The sequence below is a fragment of the Thamnophis elegans genome, chromosome 10 (genome assembly GCF_009769535.1).
Source record: "Thamnophis elegans isolate rThaEle1 chromosome 10, rThaEle1.pri, whole genome shotgun sequence".
Classification (NCBI taxonomy): domain Eukaryota; kingdom Metazoa; phylum Chordata; class Lepidosauria; order Squamata; family Colubridae; genus Thamnophis; species Thamnophis elegans.
The window spans coordinates 43,609,132-43,630,371 of record NC_045550.1 but is presented as its reverse complement, the minus strand read 5'-3'; the positions used below and the strand labels follow the sequence as shown (position 1 = coordinate 43,630,371).

The window sequence follows — 21,240 nt, the reverse complement described above, 5'->3', positions numbered from 1 at the left end:
CTGAAGACATGATTTTGTCAGCGGACCTGGGTAACCTAGAGCGGGATAGAAACCCATTAAATGTATGTTGTCTGGTATGTGTATGTTATATTACTAATTTATGTTTCTCTTTTTCTTATGGTTTTTATATCTGTAAGCTACCTTGAGTCGCCATGTGTGAGCAGGCGGCAATATACATTTTCTTAGAAAATGGCAATTCCATCTTTAGTCAGTGTCTTGATAGGACTGAAACTATTCAGCTTTCATTGGGTTGTACTTTTATTTTTTCAATACTCTTCCCTTTCAAATACTTCAGAAAATCCCCAGAATTTATGCTGCTTAACTCTTAGGGGCAGGATATTTTGGCTATTGGAATTGGGAAAATAGAAGATAATTTTGTAATTGGTTACTATTACTATAATGAAAATAAACAAATTTCACCTAATTTAGTAACATGCTTTTGTTTTCGTCCAGCTTATAAGTGGATAGCAAGTATGAGTCTCACATCTAGAGGTTTAGTGCTGTTCTACCCATGCATCTTGCATGTACAATTGATGGAATACTATTCACAATATCAATATTTCCTATTAAAACATTATCAGCCCATTGTGGAGATGTTTTAGCCATTCAAAAGTATTGTTTAATCTTCTGTCAAGAATTCTAATTACTGAGGATAATAATTACTAACGGCTGTTATGGTGTTTTAAAGTTAACGTGGATACGCTCAAGTGTGTAGAAATTTCCAGCCTGTGGAGTCAGAACTTCTGAAACCGTCTTAAGATAGCATTATTCTCTCTTATTTCCTTCCCAGCTCCAAAGTGTTACCCAGGTGAGCTTTCAATTAATGTACACATCCTGTATGGCCTTTAACATAGCTTCTTTAAATAGAACACACACATTTCAATAGAAAGCAGACATACCCCAGATCAACTTTTAAGAAATCCTCAGTGGTATTGATTTGAAGAGTATGTGATGACACAGATTACAAATGCTAAGAGACTTCAGAGGGTCACAGATTTTATTGCCACTTGATGAGTTGACAAACTTTCAACAATGCTTTATTTTGTACTTTGAGTGGCCATTACAGTTCACAGATTTACTTGTCAGTCATACAGAGAACTGAACAAAAGCATTTGCCATGCTGTAGTTTTGTGCATAGAAATCTGGTCAGAAATGGCTGGAAATGGCTGGAACTGGCAGAAAGGTAACTTTACAGTTACCCAGTTGCATATACATATGCTAGTATTGTAAGGCTCTTCTGTTATAGCTGCCTGAATCTCTAGCCATTATTGTAGCAAGCAGAATGTATGGTGGTGCATGTGTGGAAGGAAGGGAGAGGTAATGCACAGTCTTTTAGGTCTAAGTTTCAGGCCAGTTCAGTGTCCTGTTCTCAGGTTCTTTGCAGGCTATCCATGGGTTTTTGAGCAAAAGAAAAAAATCTGACTGTTGGACACATGATTGGCACAAGAATTCATACTTAAACAGCTTTTGCTCAGTTCTTACCTGCAGTATTATCAAAAAACCTTCAGTTGAGCAGTGGCAATGCTTCTGGCAAACCTAACTGACCCTAGCTGACTTTTCTAGTGCTACAGCTCTGAAACAAGTCCTTGTATTGCTGATATTTGGGGGAGCAAATACAAGTGCTTTTACTGGAGGTAGGTGTCCAAGTTTTTTCTTGATGTTGTCAAAGCTATCTGCTCCCATGTAGTCAGCCTGACCTTGCTCCCATTTTTCTTTACGTTCTTCTGAGGACATAGCTGGTGGTGATGGTGACGAATGTGGCATTGCTGCTGCTGATAGTGACAGGTGGGGACACTGCCTCTGTTACCTCTTCCTAAAGGAAAAGATAAGTGGGAGAAGCACAATTACACACTACAAAAATCTACTATATATATAGTATATATAAAAAGATATATAAAGTAACCAAGCAGAAGGTAAGAAAAGCAATGAGGTCTCATGCAAAGCAGCAAGCACCATTTATGCAAATTAAAGAGCTTTGAATGCATAAACAAAGAGAGTATCTGGGTCAATGAAAATAGCAGACAGGTAGTTATGTTTAAGTTCTTCATACCTCTCTACAGAAGCCACAAGAGAAAGCCAGTGTATAGACCAAGCCCGACAGCTGCAAATAGTTCATAGAAAGTTGAAATACAGACAATAGAAAGCATAGCTCAAGAATAGATCAGTATGTTTAGTCACAGGGTTAAGAATATTGTTTTCTGTATAGCAAGCCTAAATAATGTTGCATGACTAGTCTAATGCATGAGAAGGGCAGAATCGTTATTTTAACTGGCAAGATATGTAAAACATCAGTTAAGAAACCCCACAATTTTTGTAGGTGCACTATTATAAGTGTTGTAACACAAATTTTAAGACAGTTGGCACAATACCACCCTTCACCCTCAATTATCAGAGACAGCAGTTCATAATAGAGAGCAGATGTGCCCCTGCAGGCATCTCTCCATGTTTATTGACTGCAATTTACTAGAAATTTCTCTTACGAGAAATAAACTAGATGCCAAGCATAGTGCAGGATATGAAATCTTGAGAGGCCTAGGTACATACTCCAATCTGAATCAAAATTGAATGAGAATTAATAGAAACTGCGTCCTTTAAAGTTGATTTAAAAATGCAAGAGTTTTAAATGGTGCCTGCTGAATTTAACAATGTTCTAGGATATGCCTAATCTGAAGGAATATAGAGGAATCATGAATGCTTCAAGGGAATTCTTGAAATCAGCTACATAGATCAAAGTATGCAATCATTGTAAAGAACTGGCATTAATATCAAACATACTCAGATTCCTTGTAGACTTCTTCAAAGTTGCTGTTGAGTGAAAGTAAACACAACTATTCTATCGGGGGTAGATAGAATGATGGCAATGAATGATGGTGGGGAGTGCAAAATACCACTGGTTTTGATGAGTCAGCACAAAACATTTGACCCTATTTTAGTCTATGTACTTCCTGTTCTGAAGGTGCCTTGAAAATTTCATTTGGTGTTCTTTTCTTCATATTCTAGCACCAAAGTGTGGTATAAGCTCATTTGTACTGGAAGATACGATCTTATATGAATGGATGATCAGATGGGAAAATGTTTTTTCTGTCTGCATTATTTCTTTGCTCTATACATTTCCTGGGAGTTTCTGGAGAAAATAGTAGATTTTAGGTGACATGTCGGCGGGCCATTTCAAAGAAGTCATTGCTAACTATATTTAGGATGATAAGGAAGCATGATTTGACTAAAGAGGAGAGATTCAGGAGAAATGGGGTTGTAAATGTATTTAAATATTCTTTTCCCTTGACATTGACCTCTGGAATCTATACCTCTATTCCTGCCTCAAACTTTATTCTGTTGTAGAATAAATACTTCTCATGTTCCCATTATCCAAACACCTATTTTAACCACAATCTGATTAGTAAAGCCATAACTGCCGGCTGTCCATATTTGTTTTGGCTATCCCCTAACCCCTTAGGAACAGTCTAGAACTTTAACTATTATTTGGTCCTCTAATAAGAAGCAGATCAATGTGCTGCATTTATGGGGAGCAGAGAAAATGTTGCAATACGTATTAGCTCACTAGCTAATGCAGTTGCAAGCTGTTTTTGTAGCAAACATGCTAGCTTCAAACCAACTCAATTCCAAGCCAAAAAGAATATTTTCTATATCCCACATTAAAGTAGAGAATGTCCATTTATGAGACATACCGCCTTTACACCAGTAGCTGCATCTTTGATTACACCATGCTGCTGTAATAATGGTAAGATATTTGTGACAAAAGTGTCCCACCCAATATTGAGGAACTCTGGATGAATCATTGTGGGATCTTGAGCGTCGTCTTTGACACTTTTTGTTTTGGAGTCATAAGTATAATTCCATGGTTTCACTCTGCCCAGAAAGTGCACAACTTTAGGCATTCATCCCAAACCTGTCAAAAGAAGAGGTCACTTTTATGTGTCGGGTAAAGTCATAGCATCTTAATAGAGGAGTGGATATCCATTACATATAGCTTGGAAGAATAATTGCATAATACTTGTTAAGAGTTAAATACAATTAAGTTCAATATTTTGTATGTAGTGAAGCACAAAGCTGCAGTGAAATAATCAAAATCAGTGCACTATGGTTACATCAATCTCCATAATTAATACAATTGTAGAGTTGGAAGGGACCTTGGAGGTCTTCTAGTCCAATCCCCTGCCTAGACAGGAAACCCTATACCATTTCAGACAAATGGCGATCCAACATCTTAAGACTTCCAGTGTGGGCCCATTCACAACTTCTGGAGGCAAGCTGTTCCACTGATTAGTTCTAACTGTCAGGAAATTTCTTCTCAGTTCTAAGTTGTTTCTCTCCTTGATTAGTTCTACCCATTGTTTCTTGTTCTACACTCAGGTGCCTTGGAGAATAGTTTGACTCCCTCTTCTTTGTGGCATCCCCTGAGATTAATTCAACTTGTTTCTTATCAGTGAACAGTAAGAAGTTACAAACTGAAGATCACTGAAGTTCATCCCTCAGAATCACTGAGTATCAATAGCTTGATATTGTGAATTACTTTTAATCCCATTTATTTTTATTTTATTATAAACTAGAATACAATACTGGAAATACTAGCCTATCAACAAGTCTTAATAAGGTATCTGTGCATAATCCTGAGTTCCTGTATTAATTTGATGGACAGCATAATAGAACAAGGAGTGTTTGAAATTGAACATGAAAGGAAACCAGTTCTACAAGATGTCTTAAATATGAATGTGAAAACAAGTTGATTTGGTGTTTATTTAATAAATTAATAATTATTCTAAGCATTGTTCATTGACTATCTATTCAACATTCTCCATTTTTTTCCTGAGTAAAACATCCCCCTAAATAAGCTATTTAATCTCTTTGGTATTGTATGAAAATACTTTGTTTTACATTTTGAATTCACACCTATTTCTCTTAAATATACATTCTCCATATTTAAAAAGCATTCATGTGACCATAACAAAAATTTAAGCCCATTCCAGGAGCTGATGTATTTGGCACAGTTGATTACCCTGGTCTATGGCATGCTAGTATCAGGCATGGCCAGGCTTAAAATTTGGTTAGGACTGAGAAGGAATCTGTCAGATTTTCATTTTTTAAAACTATGATATACTTATTTATGAGCTTATAATTTATTTGTACTTTGTCGCCTACTTCAAAGGGGAAAACCTCCTGCTATAACATTTCAGCAATCATGGCCAGAATGCCACAAGAGCTACGAGAATGGAACTGAAGCCATGTAGCTCAAATCTGAATGTAGGATTCTTCGTAGTAAACTTCATGTTGTAAGAGGAGCTGCCTGCAATCACAATTACATCCACAATTCCATTCACTAAGCCAGACACTCTTTCCACCAGCCACCGAGTACAATGTATTCATTCCAGTTTGCATGAAGATCCCAAAATAAGGACACTAATTTTAACCTGACAGCATCTCATGACACTTGGATCATAAGACACAGTTAGTTAAACCACTGTTTAATGAAAACAGTGCTTACGTCAGCTGCTCTATTAAATTCATCATCATTCAATGTTGCCTAGAGATTTGTTCTACAACTGCACACTTGCTTCTTATGGTTCTCTCAAAGTGCAGAATTTAAAGAGATTTGACATTCCCTGAGATAACCTAATGCCAGCAAGTTAACAATTTAATACGAAATATGAGTACTTCAGGAATGAACGTACTACCAAGGTAGGTTATACCAGGGAAAAAATACTTTTTTAATCTTCAGATTTCATGGCACAATTTCAGGGTGCTCTTGATACCACAAAATCGAGGCTATGGCCATAGTCTCAATTTTGTGGTATCAAGAGCACCCTGAAATTGTGCCATTGAAATCTGAAGATTAAAAAGTATTTTAAAAAATTTCAGCTAAAACATGGGACAAAAATAGAACTGATGAAGCAATTTGACCTTTGGTCTTAAGGACCCCTTTTCATAAGTGAAATGAATAACACAAGCCAACATTTCTCTCCTTAAATAGGCATATACATGTGGGTTTCCTGACCTTATAAAATTATATATCTATAACTATATAGCTCCCTAAGGTTATCTCAGGAACTGTCTTTTTTTCATTTTTTAAATAATTATGCCTTCATAATTCAGGTGCATGAGTTCTCCATAAGGGCCAATTTTATCAGATCCACATTGGGCTTCCATTAATACTGTCCAGTCTTCACCATCAACTCTTCAGGCAAGGAAGATGGGGATTCTAGGCAAGCCTCCCTAAAAAATCTACTCTTCCAGGACATCATCTCATACATAAGAATACCTGAAATTCACTAAATCTTTCTAGCACTCTGAAGTACCACTTGGCAGCTCTTATGTTGACTGTACTTTTGAAAGATATCATTGCTTTCAGTCAGTTTTATTCTTTACCTTTTTTGGGCACATCCTTATCAGTATCTTTCACAATCTCAGTGGTACTTCTAGAACAACTCACAAAAACTTCAAGAGCAAAGCAACCTTTTGGTTACAATATTCTCTTCTAACAGTCACCTAATTGGTTCCTTTGAGTGAATGTAACAGACAGATTAAATGTCACTATCTCATCCACAGAACTCTTTCTTCCAGGTGCTACAGTGCGACAACTCCACCTTTTTATTTCAGCCTTGGCATGCCTTCTTAATTTTCTTCTTCTCAGTTACATAAACTTTTGCTGAGGTCAATGTTCTAAAGTCAGTCCTTGTATTTGTTGAAGACATCTTCCGCTCTGGGCGCACACTCTATGGTTCTACGCCCTGCAGGCAGTTGGCCCACAACCATAGAGCGTGCGCCCAGAGCGGCCACTGCCGAAAAAAGCCACGGAAAGCCAGGCTGGGATGGCGGTGCCGGCGCCCTGGCTCCATGAGAGCTGGGCCATGCATCGTGAGGCTGGGGGGTGGTGAGCGAGAGCGGAACAGCCGCTTGTGCAACCTCCCCTCTCCCGCCGTGCAGAGTGCCATTCACTGGCATTTGGACGGCGCCAACCCTAACCCTAGGTCAGTAAATGGCGCTGTGTCCGGCTGCAAAGGGGGCTTGCCAGGTGGCTGCTCATGAGTGTGGTCGCTTCATGGCTGTTGTGTTGTGCTGCTAGCGACAGTGCAACACAGCCATTCGGTCATGAGGCTGTGCCCAGCTCTTTGGGAGCCCGCTCGCAAGAGAGCAGCCGCCTGGCAACCCCAAACAATAAACCCTCCCCCCATAATAAAGCCCCAACCAAAAGAAAATAAGACCCTGTCGTATTTTTGGGGAAGAACAGTAGTTCTTTTAAATTTTTCTGGTTTATTCTGCTGAGATCAACAAAGGAGTGATAACATAACGTTAGAGTGATTCTAAAGACAAACCATTTAATTCAGATTATTCATTCTGAAGAAAAAAAACCTAAGGTTGGATACAGATGTATATTACCTATTATAAGACATACAATAACATGTCAATTGTTTTATTCTCATTTTAGCTGTGGGGGTCCTTGCCTTGCCATCAGAGGCAAGTAGCATAATTCCTCTCACACTATTTGAGTCTGGAAGTAGTAGTAACACAGACTGAATATCAAATTATGCATATTTAATAATTCAGCCTACCCTGTCTGTGTGCATAATCATCTACTTACGCTTTAAATGCTGGAGGTAGGAATAAATAGAAATGCTGCTTAAGTTATAAATAACTGGGGAGATGCTTGCTAATATCTGTAGTTGCCCAACTGCTGAAGAAAGTGTTCAACAGACCCTGGTCCCCACCTGAGGGAGGGAAAGAGGAAGGGAGGGAAGGAGAGAAAGATGAGAGAGAGAGAGAGAGACAGGTTAGGTCAAAGAAAAAGCAATGGTTTTTAAAAAGCCTTTAAAATCAGTTTCAAATATTCTTGACATACTATACATAAAATGAATCCAGAAATCAGAAATGTGTACGTCTGATCTCGCAGTATTAGTTTGGTAGTTTTGTTGAACTAATTTAACAAGGTTATTAATACAATTTAAACCTCTGTATGGTAACGAACGAGACAGCTTTCCAAACATTCATAATTCATTATTTGAAGTGAAGATGGCTCATCTCATTATTTGCAAAGTATGAATAATTTTTTTTTGTGGAAATCAGTTATAAAAATTGCTTTACGAGGTGTATACCTATTTTTCTCAAATAAAAGGTATTACTTTTAAAACCTGCTTAGTTCTAAAAATGGAACCATTAGGAGCAAGGAAATATACCCATAATGATGTAAATGATTAAAACTGAACCTTTCTGAGCAGTGATTTTTGTTTCTATTAACCATAGCTATTTATCAGTTTGGTTTTTTCAATGAAGGATGTGATCATCCATGCACTGACTTCTTCTGCAAGCATCCCTGACTCATAATGAATTCATATTTAAGGCTTCCAACTCTTGGCATCTTATCAGAACACTAGGTTCAGGGAGCCCCAGATGGGGTTGCATATATCAAACTACATTCTTTCAAATTATTTTATCAAGGCAACGACGTCAAGTAACACATCATTCAGGCCAAGGAACCGTTTATGTTGCTTTAGCTCAGTTTAGCCAAACAGAATAGGGAGCAACAAAGTGACAACAACATGTTAGAAGCAGCCTAGCTTCTTGGATTGTTATACAAAAATTAGAGTGGGGACTTTTCACTTAAATACTTTGCAAAGTTATTTATTCAATAAGATTAAATACTGCTATGATACAGACACATCAAAACTTAGAAGACTCCAATAAGTTTGGTTGGCTTCTACCAGAGAGAGTCAAAATCAAATATGATTCACATATGAAAGTTGGTACACTTGATTTATCTAATTTCTACCTTTAAAATAAAGAGCGTTTACTGTATATACTCGAGTATAAGCCTAGTTTTTCAGCCCACTTTTTGGGCTGAAAAAAGCCGCCTCGGCTTATACGCGAGGTCAGTGAAAAATTTTGCCCGAAATGGAGGAGAAAAAGGGGCGGGGCCATGTCGCTGGGTGACACTCGTGAATGGCCCCAGTGCCCCTGTGAGTTTCCCCTCCCTCTGTGCAGTTTGCCGCGCAGCGCGCACGCGCACCATCCCCCTCCTCACGTTCTAATGTAATGCAGGGCGTCTTACGATTCCCCTTCCTCCACCTCCTGCCGCTCTGCAACGATGTCCCACCTCCGTCCTTGTTATGGCAAGCAGCCACATAGCGATGTCCACCTCCTCTGGTACAGTGATCCAATGATAGGAATCACTGTGCCGTGTGTCATAGGAGGCGGGACATCGCTCCCGCGGCTGCACGGGACATCATCATCACAGCGGGACATCAGCATCATGAGGTGAGTGAAGTATTTCATTGAATACACCGCTAGTTTACTGTTTTTCTTTGAAATAAATATTCAAAAACATTATTGGTATCTATTTTTATTTTTGAAATTTACCGGTAGCTGCTGCATTTCCCACCCTAGGCTTATACTCGAGTCAATAACTTTTCCAGTTTTTTGTGGTAAAATTAGGTGCCTCGGCTTATATTCGGGTCGGGCCTATACTCGAGTATATACGGTAATCTTCATTTTACAAGTCAGAGTAAGATTAGGAATGTTCTTTCCACAGTCCTAAGCATAAAGCTGGAACACATTACAACACCGGGTCTGAGTGCATCTGAAGCTATTTGTAATTTCTGGCAATTCTAGTTGCTGTACCAATTTAAGATCGGGGCATGTTGAACATAGAATGGAAAAAGACCCAACACTTAACATATTTCTAAGGAAATGGCATCTCTGTTTCAATTTCCCACAGCAGAAAGAGTTGTCTGAAATTTGTTCTCAGAATACCATGGTTATTGCCAAAAACATACCCCTTGGTAATATTTTAAGTGAAATTCAATATGCTTGCATTCTGGGATAAATGTCAAAATAAACTTAGGGGATAGCCAAGGAAGGTAATAAGATAATATAATCAGAAGAAACACAAGATCTCTATTTGTGTTTTGCTTGAGACAGGAACCATGCATTCTTGTTAATGAAAGCCATCTAATATCTTTGCCAGTTTAACTAGTGCCAATACTCATTAATTAAGTCATATGAAAAAACCAAGAGTAATTTAGGACTTAACTTTAAATGAGAAAAAAGAAGCTCAAAAGTAGAGTCCTAAATAACTCTTGCTATTTCCTAGGGGAGACTTTGTTTTCCATTTTGTACTCCATGTTAAAAGAAGCACAAATAAATCTACTGAAAAGCAACAAAATTTAGGCAACCAAGACAGCTTCTTTGGATATTTGGTAGTTTCTACCAACTAATACAAGCAAGTTAAAAAGCAGCAGGTTTAGTTCACATGAATGAAGCTTTAGAATGTGTCTATTCTTATGGGGCAAGGGAAGGGAAGGAAAGAATTCCAGTAATAAACTGTCTACAGTAATGTAACCTAATTTTCACGCATATTTTAGCAGAGGGAACACAACAGTACACGTGTGAATAATACCAAAAATATGTCCATTCATTATACATCTATGCAATCTTTTTACCCCCTTTTTACAATTCAATATAGTTCTTCTAAAAAGCATCTTCCACATAATTTTCAGCATAGACACTTCCCCCAGAAGGCAATTTCACATTAGGAGCAATTATAATCAAGCAAGTAATAAAGATCCTGTTCTACAGAGATAACAAGCCTTTGTCTTATGGATCATTTATGGATCATTTCCAAAATACAGTAAAATACATAGGCTCAGAATCCAGAATTACAGAGTTGAAAAAGACCTTGGAGGACCTGTAGCCCAACCCTTTGCTCAAGAAGGAAAGCCTATACTATTTCAGACAAATGGTTGACCAATCTCTTAATAACCTCCAGTGGTGGAGTCTGGAGATAACCAGTTCCACTGATTAATTGTGCTTTTAGGAAATTTCTGCTTAGTCCTAGGTTTTTGTTGTTAGTTGCGAAGTCATATCCAACCCATTGTGACTCCATGGGCAATACTGCTCCTAGCCTTCTTGTCCTCTACCATCCTCTGGAGTCCATTTAAGCTCACGTCTACTGCTTTGGTGACTCCATTCAGCCACCTCATTCTCTGTCGTCCCTTTCTTCTTTTGCCCTCAATCTTTCCCACTATTAGGCTCTTCTCTAGTGAGTCCTTCCTTCTCATTAGGTGGCCAAAGTATTTGAGTTTCATCTTCAGGATGTGGCCTTCTAAAGAGCAGTCAGGGTTGATTTCCTCTAGGACTGACAGGTTTGATTGCCTTGCAGTCCAAGGAACTCGCAGGAGTCTTCTCCAGCACCATAGTCAAGACTAGGCATTATAAAGTGAGTCATGTGGTCTTCATTCTAACCCTCAATGCAGCCTACGACTGCGTGGCTTTTTTGGCAGCTGCAGCACACTGCTGGCTCATATTTAAGTGATTGTCCACTAGGACACCAAGATCCCGCTTGCAGTTACTATTATTGAACTAGGTAGCACCTATTCTATATCTCTGCATTTGTTTTTTCTTGCCTAAATGTGGAACCTTAGTTTTTACAATTGAATTTCATTGTTCAAGACTGTTCAAATCCTTCGTATCTTGAACCTATCTCCTGGAGTGTTAGCTATTCCTGCAGCTTAGTGTCATCTGCTGATCTAATAAATGATGGAGATATGAATGGCATAAGATAGAGCCTTGGTTACCCCACTGTATACTTCTCTCCATGTAGGTACAGTTCAATTAAGGACTACACATTGAGGACAGTTAGTCAGCCAGTTATGAATCCAGCCAGTTATGAATCCATAAGAGCCAAGGTGGCGCAGTGGTTAAATGCAGCACTGCAGGCTACTGCTAGATCAGCAGTTCAGCGGTTCAAATCTCACCGGCTCAGGGTTGACTCAGCCTTCCATCCTTCCGAGGTGGGGTAAAATGAGGACCCAGATTGTTGGGGGCAATATGCTGACTCTCTGTAAACCGCTTAGAGAGGGCTGAAAGCCCTATGAAGCGGTATATAAGTCTACTGCTATTGCTATTGCTATCTATGGGTGATTGTGTCTAATTTACATTTTTCTATCTTATCAGCAATAGATTGTGGTCTACTTTTTCAAATGCTTTACTGAAGTCCAAGTAAATTATATCCACAGCATTTCACTGATCCACTAATTTTGTTACACTGTCAAAATGAATAAGAGTTGTCTGGCATGATCTGATTTTGACAAACCTCTAGGTGTTTGCAGATTGGTTGCTTGATTATCTTTTTCAGAATCTTCCCAGGTATTGATGTCAGGCTGATAGGTCTGTAGTTTCCTGGATCCATTATGTTTTTCCTTTTTTAAAGAAGGAAACTACATCAGCCTGTCTTTGCACTGAAAAAGGTCTGTTTTCTAGATTTTTAAAAACTTTTTATTATAGTTATAAATAATTCAAGGTGGCTAACATACCTAATACTTTATCTCCCTCTTATTTCCCAACAAGACCACCCTATGGGGATGGTTGGACTGAGAATGAACGATTGGGCCAAGTAACTCAGCTGGCCTTCATGCCTAAGACAGGACCAAGAACTCAGAAGTCTTGGTTTCTAGCCTGGTGCCTTAACCACCAGACCAAACTGGATTTTATTCAATTTTAACTTTTATTTCATTATAATCTTATTATAATTTTTAATAGTTTATGATTCTTATTCAGAAAAATAGCATTTATTTAAATTATTTGCCACTATTTTCGCCTACAGGCGACTGCAGGTAGCTTACAACAGATTCTCTGCAAAGAGAATCAAGCTAAGTGTCAATTGAGCCATAATTGTGCAAATTTGACTTCCTGCAATCTGTACATACTACAGCTTCAAACAACATGGTCAAGGGTGATGAGAGTTATAATATAAACAGTACCAAGGAAGACTACTCTAGCTTTTTTCATGTTAGGCTCTTGCTTTCTGTATGTAAAAGATAGTGGTCGAATTGTAGAGATTAAAAGCCCCCAAAACCATTCTCCTTTAGGCAGGGGATTATTGAAACAAATAAACAAGCCAAAATGTTACAGTACATTCTCACTTTCTATCTGCAATGATTTTCTTCTAGATTCTAGCTGGCCATGCCCTTCTTTTCATCATCAGTAGCTGCAAAGTATCAAGTAAAGAATTGTTGCATAAGTGAGTTATTTCTAGTGAACCAGGCCAGTCTTCATTGGAATTCAAAGGAAAGGAGGGGGGGGGGAACGACTCTTTTTAAACCCACTATTTTGATTTTTGTAATTTTGTAGCATTTAAGCAAGTGTTATGACACTCTTGGAAATTTCAAATGATAAGTGGCCCTCTTTCTTTGAGTGCTAGACATCTGTATTTGAAAGACTGACATGATCAAACCACCCCAGTGCATTCACAGCAACTGTCAAACCAGCAACTTGCCCTCCATGTTCCATTTAGGCGTTTTCTTACCTAGAAAGATTGGTGGGAGATAAGATGATATTCTTTTAAAGGAGTCTTACATGGAAAAATGAAACCTGTTCTTTGCAAGAATGTTCCAAATTCAAAATGTCATAAGCCTGAAATGCCCTAGTTTGTCTCCAATCTTGTTCCAACCATTTGTGAAGTGTCCAGAAATGAAATTAGGGTTGTTTGAAATTGGAAACACTTCAGAACTACTTGGAACATTTCTGGAAAGTGGGGACACCACTATGGAGCTGTAGCATACAGATAAGTTGCTTTTTTATTCTTAAGTGTAGAATATATAATTGATGGCTTAAGGTACCAGAAATCAGATTCTGAAGCGATATGGCTTAAGTTAACAAGAAAACAATTTCTGAGTGATAGGACAACCGACAGATCTAATTACTTGGAGATAGAGCTGAAAGTTCCCCTTTGCAGGGTTGTATTCAAACAATAGCTAGAAGCAAAGGAGTTCTACACGGATGCAGGAATCAGCCTTGATGGCTTAAATGACCTCTTCAAATTCCAATGCTAGGAATGTTCTCATCAGGTCTTCCTTTAAGAAAGATCAATAGCAGTGTGCATTGATATTGTTGCAGATGGATGTTGTGGTTCATTATGCATTTATCTAACCATGTTATTATGGCTTGAAAAATAACACTGGTCTTTTATTTTTCTAGAAGAAGCAGAACACACTGTCCTAGTCTACAGGCCTTTTAGGTAATGACTCTTGGTCTGTCGAAAGACATTCTATTTGCAATTCTTACTGTAATAATACACACGCAGCTGCTTTATTGACAGATTACCCACTTCCTTTTACTCCACTTTAGGAAATCTTATTAATGTTTCATACATTCAGGTCCATTGAAATAAAACCCCATCTACTGAAAGCTTCAGAAGTATTCCGTTCTATAAGCATTACACATTTGCTGCAGATTTGTTTTGAATAATCTGATTTAACGTATACCCAGCCTTTAAATACAAGATTTTCCCATCACCCAGAACAAATGAGTTACGCACCATCAAAGCTGCCTTTTTCTGTGGCAAGTTGTAACAGTTGATTGAATGTTTCAATGGAAGGCCTATAGACAAAAACTCCTGAATTGAAACAGTCAGGCCAGCCTGGATCTGGGGCTGCAGAAAGTTCTTCTCTTTCAAAAAGTTCATCGATGTTTGACAAGACCTAATAGGGAAGAAATGGTTTGCAAATACAAATGCATTATTCACCAGCAAAGTGAATGGCAATTTCCTCTTAAGATACATTGTTATTACCTTTAGATCTACTAATGTTGCTAGAGTTATTTCTGGAAGCAAAGTTAATTGAATGCATTTTAATTCACAACCCATGGGACATTTTCCTTCCTCATTTTAAAGTTGTTCGGAAGAATCCTGTCTATATGGCAAAGATGAGACTAGGCATTCTAGATAATGGGTATATTTCTATAACTAGCACTACGCCAAAAATCTGGTGCAGTCTGACTTTTTCCTTAAATTATTGCCTATTTATCAACAGGGCAATTAGATGCATGGAAAAGTAGATGCTTTTAATGCAATGGATAAGCCATAATTTGCTGTAGCAAAGTATGCAGTTTCTACATATTCTATTATTTAACACATGACATAGAGTAAATCGCTAACAGTAGTAAAATATATGTATATATGAAAGGAATACATAATAGGTAAAGGTAAAGGTTCCCCTTGCACATATGTGCTAGTTGTTCCCGACTCTAGGGGGTGGTGCTCATCTCTGTTTCAAAGCCGAAGAGCCAGCGCTGTCTGAAGACGTCTCCATGGTCATGTGGTTCGCATGACTAAATGCCAAAGGCGCACGGAACGCTGTTACCTTCCCACCAAAGGTGGTCCTTTATTTTTCTACTTGCATTTTTACATGCTTTGAACTGCTAGGTTGGCAGAAGCTGGGGCAAGTAAGGGGAGCTCACTCCATTACACAGTGCTAGGGATTCTAACCGCCAAACTCCTACCTTTCTGATCTACAAGCTCAGCATCTTAGCCACTGAGCCACCCCGTCATTAACACATAATATTATGGTACAAAAATAATGGAAATATAAGTCTAAGTTAGACTTATATATACCGCTTCATAGGGCTTTCAGCCCTCTCTAAGCGGTTTACAGAGTCAGCATATTGCCCCAACAATGCGGGTCCTCATTTTACCCACCTCGGGAGGATGGAAGGCTGAGTCAACCCTGAGCCGGTGAGATTTGAACAGCCAAACTGCAGTCAGCTGAAGTAGCCTGCAGTGCTGCATTTAACCACTGCACCACCTTGGTATATAAGGTAAGGTACGGTATGAGGAATTCAACAAGTTTTGTATAAGCTATAGGTTATTCTTTAAAATACTTTGGTTCATGAGAATGGAATAAATATTCTATATATTAATTTTACATATATCTGAAGTGGTGCAAATCAAAAAGCATCTCATTGACTCACTATGTGGCATATAAATTACTATTTTCTAACATGAACTGCAAACCAACACAACTAAAAAGGATTATCAGCAGCAGAAAGACATACCATTGTGTCTGCATCCATAAACACACACTTTGAATACTGTGTTAGTTCCCAGCAGTGGAGTTTTGTCAAAGTAACACCAAGTTCAGGCCTTTTCAATAGTGCAAGATGGGCTGAATCACCACTGTCCAAAACATCCACCAGCTTCACTTCATCAAAGACCTTTTCTAAGACTGTCCTATTGAAAGGAATGGTCATGGTTTACATCAATACTCAATGCCACTCACACTCAACCAATAACTGTCTACACTATCCCCAGAACCTGTAAGAAAGCAGATGTCTATGTCATATTTCTGCAAGAGCCTATAGGAATTTGCTTGAAATAGATTCTCCTGACAGCAACTGTTTATCCCCTGGTAGTATATTTCAAACTTAAAGTATAGACGAATGCAGACTTGAGATAATGCACTTGAAAGGTGGTGGATTAGTAGTACTGACAGGCTCTCAGAGCTACACAAACAGATGGGTTAGAAAGACCTACACTCTTGATAAGTCAACTGGCTATTTTAAACTAAAGAATTATGGAGCTTTTAGCATTTATGGAATGACTTCTGGGCAGTAGCTAAGAATATACTAAGGTTGCAGAACATACCCACAGAAAACTGATAAGGTTTGAAAATTCTCAAAATTATTAACAATAACCAATCATTGATAATGATTCAGCATTTGCAAAAATAGAAAAGAGGTATGCTGAAAAAAAGAAAAAAAATCCAGATAAACTGTGTTCCAGAATAGAGATGAAATCACAAACCAGGAACAGGTAACAGTGTTGGTGGCTCTAAATTCTACCAACAACATTGGAAAATTCTAGTTGTCTGAGTTTATACTAAAATAAGAATAATGGTATTTTTGAAGTTTTAAATCTAAAATATTGAATTACTAAATCACCTTTTAAAATTTAGGGGTCTAAAAAGCTCCAACAATGTAATAGCATGATGTACAGAGATCTTTTTATACTACTGCTCTCTTCTCTGTTACTCAATACAAGAGCAGAAGTCCTGGGCAGCAGGCAATACTGAAATACTTCCTCTCTACCAATTTTAACCCAGATTCTACTAAGATTCACGGTTGTGTAGGAAGGAGCTAGAAGGCTTACTGTCACTTCCCTACAGCAGATTGCTGCTGCTTCCTTTCTAGCTAATAGATGACTTTTGTCCAACTGCCCATGAAACATATGCTGAAGATCTTAATTATTAAAATTCTGACATAATTTTTGCCTTTAAAGATTCTCCTGGAATTGAAGATATTTCTACCACAGATATTTATTTAGACTGGGAGAGAAGAGTAAGTTCTTTTTAAATGTTCCATTTATGTAAAACTTTAAACAAATTTAAACACCCTGCCCTCCATAAAGAAGAGATATCTTGCATAGCATTTGATATAACAGCTAAAGATTTAGCACAGCAAGCCACAAATCTCACTCTGCAAATATTTGAGCAAGCTTGAAAATGTAGTGAAGTTTCTCATATCCTTAGCAAGACATTTAGAATTCAGGCTACAAGTTAAATTAGCCTTAAATTAGGAATAACTATGACTAATGAAACCAGCTAACAGACTAACACTACCTTAGTTGTCCATAAATAGACTTGTCTTTCTTGTTTACATTAAGAGTAAGCAGTCTAATGTCTCATCTTTATAAACATCCCCAGTTGTTAAAATCTTGGTCCTGAATTATTTTCAACATCCATTCTTTTTGAAAGCAAAAATCGTTCAACTATATTTAGGGAAGATGTTAAAAGGCTTCCCTCTTAAGGGAAAGTTCACCCAGCTGCATTTATTTTTAACTAAGCTCCCACTTGACCTTCGGGTGCACGTTTTCACTGAGGGTTGGATCACCACAGTGCATCAGGCAACTCACCTCATTGCCTCCGATACATGGGGAGTGATCAATACTGTCAACTTCCTTGTCGTTCTGTAATTCCGTAGCGATGATCCAAGGACAAGTGCTCCTTTTACATAGGAATCATTTGTGGCTAGTGTCACAAAAGATTGGTCTTAAGGAAAAGAGACACACATTTCATTAATGTGGAAAAGACCTGTCATTGCACATAGTGTATTCTTAGGGATCCATAACTCCGTTTTATTCTGGCAGTAGTTCCAGAAAGATAGGATTTACTTTTTGGGTGAAAAAGAATGACTGTATTTATGCAAGTAGTACTTGACTTACAATCACAACTGGGGCCGGAATTTCCATCCTAAGTGGTTGTTGTCATAAGTTAAATCGGTCCAAATTTTAAGACAATTGTTACAATGGTTAAATAAATCACCTCGGACATTAACTAAATCACATTAAGCAAACAATGCAGCCATTAAGTGAATCCAGCCCACCACTGAAAAAAAGGGTTGCAAATTGTGATCACATGACCATAGTATACTGCAACCAGTTGTACACATGAACTGGTTGTCAAATGTCTAAATTGTGATGCATGATTGCAGGGGTGGTGCGATAGTCATAAATATGTGTACAAGTCATGAGTTACTTTTTATGAGGCCATTTTTGACTGCTTGTTGGTCATATATTGAGGACTACAGTACCTATATCAGTGGTAGTGAACCTATGGCACATGTGCCAGAGGTGGCAAGCAGAGCCCTTTCTGTGGGCATGTGTGCCTTTGCCCCAGCTCTGCTGCTCATGCACGCAAGCCTCCCGTCGGTCAACTGGTCTTTGAGTCACTGCTGTGCATGTGTGGGGTGTGTGTGCACGGTGCTCACATGCATGCACTCACGCCTTGCAGTTTGGGTGTGCGTGCACTTTGGGCACTCAATGTCTAGAAGGTTCGCCATCACTGACCTATATATCCATACAGCATAAGTCACTTGATTGCAAGATGGGTGGCTATATAAATATAACAAATAAATAAAACATTTTTGAGATCACAAAATAAAATATTGCCTTTCTATGGGATTCCAAGAAGCTTTTGGCTGATCAGTTTAGGAACATACTAGATTAGAGAAGATGAAGGTGACTTGACATTCTGCCACCCTCTTTTGGCTTTGGCAATAGAGCTGGGGCTGATAATTGCTGCTATGTAATGTAATGTAAAATATGTTCATTAAATTTATAATTTTAATAAATAAATAAAAACTCATGCATATCTTAATGCAATTGATATCTACAATTACCTAACCAATAGTGGTAGAACATGCATGTTGAAAAGTTCTTATTGCAGGATAGGACCAAACTTCATCCACTTTTATTTTCTTTCCAGTCTTATCTGTGACAATGGACTAATGGATAAAATATATAATCTTAAACAGAAAACATTCAAAGGGACATGCTTGCCACACGTTAAGGGATACCATGTCCCTTTTTGTGCTGTTGCAGGGTTATACTTTTGTGGAGGTGAAACTATCAAACTTCAAATTATCTGGAAATAGGAAACTCCTATGTCAGTGAAATTGTTAGGAAATGTGTTTAGCAATTCAAATTGTGCAAGATACACTGGCTGTCACAAGTTTAAATTATACATAACAAATGGATTTCTAATTAAATACTTTGCTCTCTACTTTTGCATGGGATTTAATTTAGTGGGTTGTAGGAGAAAAGGCTCAGAGCTTCCCACCCATGTAGTGCTAAAATAAAGTTTCTACAAATTCATGAATTTCTCCCCATGGAACACATTATCAAAACATTTACCGGCAGGTTAGAGCAGACCAACCTAGTCTACATTATGCCCTCCTTAGGCAATGACCACAAGTTTATACATATCCAATTTTGCAATGGAATATCAAAGCTGGTTCTTTGATCATCTCCACATGTGTGTCCTGAGATGTTTATCATAAGCAAGCTGATAAACTCAACAGTGTATTTTAATTCCTTATGCATAAAATCATTACTTGAATATATTTACATAACTACCACACCCATCCAATTGTAATGGTTGTGTGCCCAAGAATGGGTTTGGAGTGTACATATCCCCTCCCTTGTGAGCTTCCATAATCAATTGCTCTGTTGGCTGAAAAGAAAATATTTGAAGATGATGCAACGGTGGTAAGGGAAAAAAGACTTTTTACCTGTCTCAGTAATACATCCTCATTGTGAACAGCTAATCTGTTTGAGACATAGCCTTACAGGCCTTAGCCATCTACCTGGTAAGCAAGTCATATTACATCTGGAAATTATTATTCAGAGCAATTGTAGGCAGCCTAACCCGGAGATATTTCTGCTCTGTCAGTAGATAGCAACTGAAATATAGATGAGAGGCTCAAACCAGCTGATTCAGTGTTATCATTAGTTGCATACAAAAGTCTTGTCCTTTCAATCTGAAAACCTAGCTAGAATTTGTGTTTAAATTAAAGTCTGGACAAGGTTCTAATTAATGTACTTTCTAACTGCTGAAAGTTAAAAGTGTGATAAACTGGCATTTGTATTCTGTAATTATAATTTAGGAAGGAAGGAATAGCCTGTCGGGTACAATAGTTAAGGTGTTGGCCTAGAAACCAGGAAACTCCTACCCTAGGCATGGAAGCTGGCTGTGAGACTGGGTCAATCACTCTCTCCCAGTACAATCTACCTCAAAGTGTTGTTGGTGTGCGGAAAATACATGTTATTTACTCTTTACTAAAGAAATTGATAATGTTTAGTGTTCATAGTTTTTTAAAAAAATATTCAACATCAATGCTGTTCAAAAACTTCATGCAATTGTATAAATGTTTATAAAATGATTTTGTAGAATCAATCAATCTTTTATTTTGGTCAAGGACCAATATAAAAGCAAAAAAAAAAAAAGACTCAACATTAACAACAACATTACCATATAGAAAATATTTATTTTTATTAATGTCAATGACAATTTTATAAACATAGGTTTTGTATAAAGATATTTGTTATACTAATACCATGTTTTAGCTAAATTGATATTACTTTACAGGATTATTATGGATTATATATGATTATGTTGAAATAACAAACCAATACAGCAATGCAATACAACTCAGATCACTAATATATATATTTAAGAAAATTTAATAAAATGCACATTTTATGAATTTGCTGGCATAAATTAGATGTTCAATTGCTTCTATTGTTTATCAGCATACACAAATTCACAAGAAGTTCACAATAGGAAATAGTGAAAAAATCTGATATAATCCAGCATCTAGCATAGCAAGCTCTTATATTTCTGAATGTATATACTAACCTTGATGTACTATTAGACCATTTAGTATTGAGGATTATTGTGTACATAATTACTGTACACATAATCCAAAATATTTTCCAATGTAATGTTTCTAAAGATGCTTTATTCCCAAGGGATTTTATTTATTCCAAAAGTCATTAATAAAATCAAATTTATCAATATAAACATAAGAATATTACTCAAGAGTGTTCATTACTTATGTCACTTTATAGTAACACCACAATAACAATTTTAAATTCAATTTCCATTTATTGTTATAAATCCA

The 21,240-nt window shown here is 37.6% G+C and overlaps 1 protein-coding gene across 1 annotated transcript; it reads right to left on the bottom strand.

Annotated features, from left to right (window-relative positions):
• Positions 1–979: 979 nt before the first annotated feature.
• Positions 980–20,424, bottom strand: GYG1 (glycogenin 1). The gene is given in 9 exon segments (XM_032225724.1): positions 980–1,646; positions 1,648–1,788; positions 1,790–1,813; positions 3,687–3,907; positions 7,595–7,652; positions 7,654–7,721; positions 14,324–14,486; positions 15,838–16,012; positions 17,693–20,424. Coding segments are annotated over 9 exon segments (1,056 nt in total). The 5' UTR covers positions 17,878–20,424; the 3' UTR covers positions 980–1,625.
• Positions 20,425–21,240: the final 816 nt, after the last annotated feature.